We start from the raw sequence: 9,586 nt of genomic DNA, 5'->3' as shown, positions 1-9,586 counted from the left end.
CTACATGTAGTGTTTCTTGCTTTACGAAGTTACAAGGAGAGGCAAGCTTGTAAAGAAGCATTTCTAAAAGGACTGCAAGGAATAGGAATGAAGATATCCAACTGTAGCAACATGCTGTTTCCAGTTACCTTTACAAGCATTTTTAGGAGAGTTTTGACATGGAATTTCAATACCCCCGAGAGATAGGATTGACTACAGGAACGAGGGTTTCTGCCTTATTCTGCAGATGTTGATGACTGATTGGTCCCAGGCACAGTTGGGTACAATTGTTCCTCTTTAGGCCAAAGTAATCCTTAAGGATTCACTGCCCCCCTTTTTCTTTTGAAATATAGCCAAATCTTTATTGCATAATCAACAGATCATGGAAAATTTTAAAATATGTTAATACACTGCATTTGAGCAACAGTACTATCATGCCATAGGGACATGGTGGGGCTGCGGGCTAAACCGCAGAAGCCTGTGCTGCAGGGTCAGAAGACCAACAGTCGTAAGATCGAATCCACGTGATGGAGTGAGCGCCCGTCGCTTTGTCCCAGCTCCCGCCAACCTAGTGGTTCGAAAGCATGCAAATGCAAGTAGATAAATAGGGACCACCTCTGTGGGAAGGTAACAGCGTCCTGTGTCTAAGTCGCACTGGCCATGTGACCACGGAAGGTTGTCTTCGGACAAAAACGCTGGCTCTATGGCTTGGAAACGGGGATGAGCACCGCCCCCTAGAGTCGAACACGACTGGACAAAAATTGTCAAGGGGAAACCTTTACCTTTACCTTTACTATCATGCCATAGGTATCAGTAAAAATGCAATGTTAAAATAATGCTAATATTAATACTTTAGAATGGGGCTGTAAATATGATAATTATTTATTTAAATAATTTTAACTAGAACCTCAAATTCAATGATAAAACTTAAATATAACATTTAAATTATGTTCCATGTGGCTATCTTCATACATCTGCAGTGAATACCTGGTCGTAATATATGCACATAGGAAGGTCAATGTCTCTGTGCCAGCTGTCGGTGGTTCAGGCTCAGAACCCACCTTGCTGGGGAGTAAGACATTAAATGATGTTCTCCCTGAAATAATTGCAGAGGAGTGAAACCCATGGCGCCTTTTTAAATGGCTGCACATGTCACATGTTCCATTTGTCTGAATCCACCTGTAAGAGGTTTTCTGAAAATGCTGAAACAAAGGAGAGCACAAAGCGCAGACTTCCCTTCCTTTCCTTAGTAGAGGTTTTTGTCTCGGTTCCCCTTGCAGTTGTATCACTGTGGGTTACACAACGCTACTGCCACTGCTATAGTATGTACCACAGTAGTAGGTGGCCTCATCTTCCGCCTGGATCCTGGTGATGGTCAGGTAGCGATCTTTGCCGGATTCAGAGCCGGAGAACCGGTCTGAGACCCCGTCTCCCCTGGTGCTACTTCCGTACCAAATGAACCGAGGGGCCTGATCCATCCTCTGTTGGTACCAAGCGACAGCATAGCCCTCATACCCACTGCTGAGGGTGCAGGAGAGTCTCGTTGTGTTTCCCAGAGTCACAGAGTGCGAGGCCGGCTGAGTCAGTGTGGGCTGCGAGCTGACACCTGGAAAGAAACAGAGACATGAATGCCCGCTTTCACTGCGCGGCACCAGATTGAGAAAGGATTACCGGGGAGTGGGAGACCTCATCACAAAAGCATCCTTAAATCCAACGACTCATCTCTATTTCATTTTCAGACTGTATAGGAAAACATGCTCCCCTCACCTGAACAGTAACTGAGGAGGAGGAGGAGAACAGCCCAGGCCATGGTGAGGGATTCAAATCAAGGCAACGATGCTGGTCTGGTCAGAATCCTTACTGGGTTGTCTTAAGAGCTTCGGGACTCTGGATCCTGCTTTCTATGCAAATCGCCTGCTTGCTCATTGGGTCTCAAAGATGATCTGCAAACCTCCCCTTCCTTGCTCCAGAAGGACCATCAAAGGGAGGGCCTGCCTCTCTTTCCCTGCAGCCCAGGAGGGAACATCTGCAGCCCTCCAGATGTTGGTGAACTGCAAGGCATCATGGAATGAAGGTGGCAGAGACCGTTTCACAAATGCCAAAGTCTACAGTATACGTCGAGAAGGCCAGGCGGTTGTATCTTAAGAGATACACAAGCCTTTCAGATGCCAGAAAGACACAACGCTTGTAGTGGACTGACGTAGCATTACTTCTGGTGTACCTGAACCAATTGTTGGTTCTGCTCTAAAATCAACCTTTAAAAAGAAACAACAAAGAATATTTCATTACATTGTAGTCCTTTTTGAAATCATCCACATTGCTTGCATGCTTTCTCCCTAGAAGATCTTCTTTGGTTGTGATTTTGTGTGGATGTGAAACATGCATATTTTTCTATCTGCATTCTTCAAATCTGTATATTCTGTCAAATGCAGCCACCAACGGCTGAGAATATTCAGACACTACATGCATCTCATCCACCTCCGGTCCAGCCAAGGAAGAATGTGGGAAGGGTTGACACAGGAGTCCTGCTGGATCAAAACCTTTGCAGATCTCTAAATGGAAAGCTTGAATTCCAGGATCTTCTAAAACTTCAGGAGATAAAACAAGACCTTTTAGAAAAGTGTGGACACTAAGAACCAAGGATGAGGGTGCAGATACAGGTGAGGAGAAGAGAACCTGATCGCTCGCATTCAGGAAGCACCTTTGGTCAGTTCAAGGGCCCGGAGTGTATTGCAGAGCAGAGAAAACGGTCTGTGGTTGCATGACTTTCAGCCAAGGTCATATTGATGCAGAACAACCTTCTGCTTCATTTCCGCACGGCAGGTGGAAGGAGTCTGAAGGAATCCTGACCCGTTAAATGTCATCAGATGTCAAAAAGAGGAACCAAGATCTCTTCATTGCATCTACAACTCACAACGTCCCAGTTGAACGAGTGATCTTCACATTAACCAGACAAGAACTAAAAATTAGGTTAAGAAAGGTTTGTACAAAGAAATTTCACATAAAGTGTGAATTAAAATTAATATCAGTATGAGTGCGAGAGTGTGTATGAAACTGCTTTCATTTATTTTTTTCATTTGAGTACTTAACTTATATCCTGGCATTTCCCCAAGGCCAGGACACAAGCCTAACTTTCCTTGGTCATGAGTTCAAGACCCTGGGAACAACATCTGAGAAAGCTCTCTTATATTGTTTCATTGCAGTGGTTCTTAACTTTTGTTACTCATATTACTCAGGTGTTTTTGAACTGCAACTCCCATAAACCCCAGCCAGCAAAGCTGATGGTGAAGGCTTCTGGGAGTTGCAGTCCAAAAACATCTGAGTAACTTTCTAATTTTCTGTTCAACACATTTTGATTATGAAGTCCACAAATTCCAGGATGGGTAAGAAACTTGTCTTAGGGCATGGTCACACATGGAGTGGGGGGAGATTTTGGGTTGGGTTCAACCTGTTTGAAATCAGTTTTTAATATTCCAACCACAAGACACAAAGGGAAACACAGATTCTTTTTGCATGGGTAGTATCTGCTTTTAATTATTTTGGGGAAGCAAGGTGTTTTACTTGTCCATGAGAGAGTCTGTTTATTTTAAATCACTTGCGAAATCAATTGGTCTTGAATTCTTTTGGAAGATGTGAATGACTCTGCCAATGTAAATTGTGTCTGTATTTTTTTTTTCAAGTAATGGATGGCGGGATCATGGGAATCAGAAGAAACAGTGCACAAGTTAATTTTTAAAAAAAATCTGAAAAGAGAGCCAGCACAGAGAAAACGTTTAGGTGGTGGGGGGGAGAGAAGTGGTCCCTCCTAGAAGCCACCAGCTTTGTTTCTTTCCCCCTCCCTGGTGTGTCTTCTCAGTCTCCAGCCCAAGGCTTTCCTGTTGTGTCTTTTCTCTCCCTCTCTCCCTCCTTCTCCCCTCCCCTCTGTTTCTTTCTGTGTGTCTTTTTCTGTACACATATGTCAAGTCTGAAGGGAAACACTGTAGTCGGTTCTGGTCTCTTTCCATCTGTAATAAAGATCTAGCGCTATTCCAGTGAGAAAGAAATTAAAAAATAAAACAAATATTTAAACATGCAGCAGCAAGGAGCTGTGGGTGGCAGCCGGAGCGAGGGCGGGTGGACAGAGAACAAAGCCTCAAATGTAATGATTTAAAAGCCCATGTAGCTCCCTCCACCGATATACCTCCTCTGGGTTAAAGACATGCTTTGGTTTCCAAGGAATCTCTGGTGATCTTTCATTCTATGGATGGACTCAGGATGAAATCAGGAGGTTGAACTCTGCTGGGGATTAGTCCGAGGTGGTCCTTCTTTCCTTAAGAAGATGGAAGCATTCAGGTTTCCTGATTTCAAGAGATTTACAGGCAAAGACCAAGTCATCCTATTTAGAGACTCTTGATTCGCTTCTCTAGGGAGAAAGAGTGAAGGTTTTTGTCTCAGTTCCTCATACGATTGTACCACTGTGGCACTTGCTGTAACTGTCATACCAAGAGCCACAGGAATAAGCAGCCTCATCTTGAGCCTGGACATTACTGATGGTTAAATAGCCCTCGTTCCCAGAAGCAGAGGCTGTGAACCGGTCTGGGATCCCTGCTCCTCTGCTGCTACAGCCATTGCAGTGCACAAAACGAGGAGCCTGTCCAGGTTTCTGCTGATACCAGTAAACAGAGCTGCCCCAGTTAGCACTGCTCTTGGAACAGGAGAGCTTAACTGTTTGGCCTGGAGACGCCGACTGCGTGGCAGGCTGAGTTAGCGTTGGCTGTGAGCTGACACCTTTGCAAAAGAAACAAACAAAGATAGTAAATGCAAATATCAGGGAAGCCCATTACTCCCAGCAGGAAAATGCAGAGCCCAGTTAAGGCTGAGTGTTGACCTTTCAGCCTATACAAAGTTAGGTTCCCACATCCTTACCTGCCCCGTAATTGAGAAGTGTGAAGAACAAGAGAGCCCAGGCCATGGTGAGCAAAGGAAAGGAGTTTGGGTTCCTCCAGCGAGCAGGTAGCAGCCTCGGGCCCTTCCCTGTTCTTTATGAAGCTGCAGAGAACTGAAGAACGGCCCCTTCATGCAAATGTGCCCGGTGGTCATTGCACCTCCGTGTTTCTGCCTGGAGAATATATATATATTTCAAATATATATTTGAAATATATATATTCTCCAGGCAGAAATATATATATTTCAGAAGGTAAAGATAAAGGTTCGCCTTGACATTTAGTCCAGTTGTGTCCAACTCTAGGGGGCAGTGCTCATCCCTGTTTCCAAGCTGTAGAGCCAGCCTTTGTCCGAAGACAGTTTCCGTTGTCATGTGGCCAGCGCAACTAGACACGGAACGCTGTGACCTTCACACCGTGGTGGTCCCTATTTATCAACTCGCACTTTTACATGCTTTCAAACTGCAAGGTTGGCAGGAGCTGGGACAAGCAACGGGAGCTCCCTCCGTCGCGTGGATTTGATCTTACGACGGCTGGTCTTCTGATATTGCAGCACAGAAGCTTCCGCGGTTTAAACCTCAGTGCCACCACGTCCGTATATATTTCAAAACATGTTTTTTTCTATTCGGATGCCATTCTTGTTAGGGATAAGAATAATTCATTTCCAGACACGCTGATAAGAAGCAAAGCATATAATTAAAAATTAAAGTAAATAGCTTAGAAGCGGAAGGCTGAGTTCCGGGCAGCACCAGTTAAAAAGGCCTGTGTTCCCGGAGAAGACCTTTCTCTTCCTGAGACTGGGAGAAACCTCCACCAGTCAGAGTAACCAGCAGCCCGGATAGACAAACAGCCTGCCTTAGCCGAAGGTGGCTTTCTAGAACTCTTCAGACAAGGTTGCTTTCAGAAGAAAGAGCAAGACGTCCCAGAGTTCTCATGTACTTCACTTGCAGACTTTCCAAATTTGACCAAAAGAGCAGGTGTGTCATTTTTACGTAAGAATGTTGGCCTCTTTCTAGCCACGGCAGGTTTCAACTTTCTGAAACAGAATCCCAGAGAAATTAAAAAATGATTCAGGAGAAATGCACTGGATGGAATTCCTGATTATGGCTTTTGGAGAGAAACTTGCATTTCAGGACTTGATTTCGAAAGCGTTGCAGCAATATGCAAACAGAAAAAGGAAAGTTCTCCTCCTTCACACTGCGCCAAAAATACAGGTTGTGTGCAAAGTCTCTGTTTCCTCACAGAGGGGGAATGGGATCAAGATTTCTCCCTGAAGTTTGAAAAGAGATCATATGCAGCCCGTCAGCTACAAATCAAAACACCAGGAGACCTCCACTAAATCAGTCTCCCATCACATTCCTTTTTATGACAATGGGAAATCCTTTGCTCTGTTTCGCAGCTCTGACCACGTGCCCCGCCATTTTAAAACATTGCTTGCTAGCACTGCGTTGTGTTTCTGCCTTTCACAATCCTACGTTGCTTCACATTCTGGAAATCATGTTGCTGCTTGTTTTGGCCTGTTTCCTAGTACAGTGGTGCCCCGCATGACGATGATAATCCGTTCTGTTAAAATCGCTGTACAGTGAAATCGTCATCATGCGAAAATAAAATCCCCATTGGAATGCATTGAAAACTGGTTAATGCATTCCAATGGGGAAAATACCTGCTCGTCCAGCGAAGATCCTCCATAGGGCGGCCATTTTGTGAGCGCCGATCAGCTGTTTTTAATGCCTGTCTTCCGAAACAAGGGTCAAAAAACAGCGGGAGGCCATCTTAGAAACCTGACGATCAGCTGGGAAAATAGTCGACCAGCGAAAAAACGGTTCCCAAAGCAGGGACCTAATCATTGTAAGGCGAAAAAAACCCATAGGAACAATTGTTTTGCGATAACTATAGCGATCCCAAAGAAGTCATCATCAAGCAATTTTGTCATCATACGGCATCGGCGTCATGTGGGGCACCACTGTATTGCAGAGATCCACTGGCCCAACACCACACACACCAGAGACACACTCATAGATAATGCAGCCTTGTGCATAGTCACACCGAGGTTGCTTATTTGTTGCTTCCTCCTCAGTGAATATGCAAACATGGGTAGCGTGACTGTGTAAGAGGAAGCATACATGAATTGAATGGAAAGAGAAGGCTTCAACATTCAGTCACTCAAACTGTCTAATAGATATGAAAAATGGGACCATGGAATTCTTAATGCAAGGATGTCTTAGTGATGCGGTGTAATAGATTAGTACTTCCAACAAACCTAGGAAGGAGATTGGATATGGAACGTTTCAGAAATTCAGTCTCAAACATTTGGGACCAAACCTTTCTCATACTGAAGGGCTGGTTTCGTCTGGACAGCCAATGCTCATTGGAGAAAGCAAAGTGAGAAAGAAGAAGCTGCGGTCTAAGTCCACAACATCCTCCCAGCTGATCATCTTTCTATCAAGGAAAAGTGAATGGTTTTGTCACAATTGCCCATCGAAGTATACTACATGCTACCACTGTTTAGGTGTCACAGTGGCAATAAGCCACTTCTGGCTGATCATTAGTAACAATCCAACTCTTTAAAAACAAAGAAACAAACACCAGTTAATGAATGTGGGATATTGTGCTTCATGACTTAAAATTCCAGGAAATGGAATTTTAAAATTCCAGGAAATTCTAAGAAATCCATGGAGGAATTTGAAAACATTTGAGATGATAAAATCAAGATCAAAAAGCTCACCTAATCTCCCAAGGGAGAGCCTTCCGCAAATAGGGTGCAGCCATAGAGAAAGCCCTCTCTCCTGTCTCCACCAAATGTCCCTGTGATAGCCATCAGAATGAAAGAAGGGCCTCCTCTGGAGATCTGAAGTGGGTATAAAGCTTTATGGGAAACAGACTGGGAGCCAGTGTTGTCGTTTTAGCAGGGGCCTTGTGTGCTCCCTATAACTGGCCCCAGTTAGCAGTCTGACACCTGCAGTTTGAACCAGCTGAAGTTTCTGAACCATCTTCAAAGGTAGCCCTACGCAGAGTGCATAACAGGAATCTAAGGGGGGGGGATATATCTAAGGCATGTATGAGTGGCAGCAGATGTCCCTCAGGCTCAAGATCACCACTCATCCATCTCTCATCTGGTGACTTTGCCCATGTGATCTCAGGTGGTTTGAGGGACGTGGTGGGAATTTGTTTAACATGCAGCATGATGATTTAACTCCCATGGCCATCCAAATGAAATGTAGCTGTGATGTATCAGTTTATACCATCCACCAGCTACATGAGGTAATCTCCATTTTGGTTGATGACTGAACCAAGATATAAAAAAATCTATAACTATTTGAATGTCTTCATTGTCAATGTCAAAGGTGTGTAATTCTTCCATAGTCATGATTTCAGTCTTCTTGATGTTCAGGTGCAGTCTTGCTTCGGCACTTCCTTCTTCCACTATCCTTAAAAGCCATTTCATAGAATTGCTTCTTTTTGCCAGTTAGAGGGTGTCATCTAGATATCTTAAATTATTGATGCTTCCTCCACCAGTTTTCACTTCTACTCCAGCTTTCCATCGGATATCTTTTGTTTCCAGACTGAATGGATAAGGGGGGAAAAAGCTCCCTTTTCTGACGGATTTGCTTATGGGAAATGATTCTTCTCTCCATATTCTCTCCCATCAATAACTTCTTGTCCACAAGTCATGCATCAGGACAATCCAGTGTTGGAGCAGAGAGAAGCATGAACTGGAAAACGGGTGGTTCCAGAAGGTTTGCGGTTCATGGTAACTGGAAACCATAAAGAGCAGTTTATGGAGGAAGAAATATCTCCACCATGAAGGAAATGAAGACATGAATCCATGAAGCTGAGGGACAAGTTTTGGACAACGACAAGTCTAAAGAACTCAAACACTTTGTCCTGATGCCAAAACTAGAAACACCACATTCAGGCCCAACGAATTGCTTCAGGTTTTAAGAGTGAAGGTTTTCATCTCAGTTCCCCATGAGGATGTACCACTGTGGAACATGCTAGCAGTGTTAGACCAGGCAGCACAATAATAAACTGCCTCGTCTTCAGCCTGAACATTGGTGATGGTTAGAGAGCCTGCATTCCCTGAGGCAGAGGCGGTGAATCGGTCGGGAATTCCTTCTCCTCTGTTGCTGCAGTCACTGCAGTGCACAAAGCGAGGGGCTTGCCCAGGTTTCTGTCGAACCCAGGAAACACGACTATGCCAACTTGCACTATCTTTGGAGCAGGAAAGGGTAACTGTTTGTCCCAGAGACACAGATTGTGAGGCAGGTTGAGTCACTGTTGGCTGTGAAGTGACACCTTAACAAAAAGAGCAAGAGAGTCCTATAAAATTACAGGTGATCCCTTGCGCCCAAATATTAACAAAATATTAATCAGTACAGTTAATTTCTTTTTTTGACTCATATGTTTCCACCAAGTAATCACTTCCCTTAGTTACCTGCACAGAAATTGAGGAGCATTAAAAAAAGCAGAACACGGGCCATACTGATTAGTGAAAAGGATTTCTCAGATTCTGAAGCAAAGAGGACCCTGTCCGTCAATTTCTCTGTTCCTTTATTAAAAATGGGCAGACTTGAAAACCGGTGCTTTATGCAAATTTAGTTTGTGTTCATTGGTCAACCTAGGGGACGATTTGATGTCATAGCAAAACCAAATAGGACCGCCCTGATTTCCATACAAGAGATTTT

At 44.2% G+C, this 9,586-nt stretch overlaps 1 gene segment (V, D, J or C); it reads right to left on the bottom strand.

The window, feature by feature from the left end:
- Window positions 1-1,198: 1,198 nt before the first annotated feature.
- On the bottom strand, window positions 1,199-1,905 carry LOC144584760 (immunoglobulin lambda variable 4-60-like). The segment is given in 2 exon segments: window positions 1,199-1,585; window positions 1,747-1,905. Coding segments are annotated over 2 exon segments (354 nt in total).
- Between the last annotated feature and the right edge of the window lie 7,681 nt (window positions 1,906-9,586).

This window comes from Pogona vitticeps, chromosome 14 (genome assembly GCF_051106095.1).
Source record: "Pogona vitticeps strain Pit_001003342236 chromosome 14, PviZW2.1, whole genome shotgun sequence".
NCBI lineage: Eukaryota > Metazoa > Chordata > Lepidosauria > Squamata > Agamidae > Pogona > Pogona vitticeps.
Note: the sequence above shows the minus strand (reverse complement) of the source record. Positions and strands in the feature narration are given on the sequence as shown.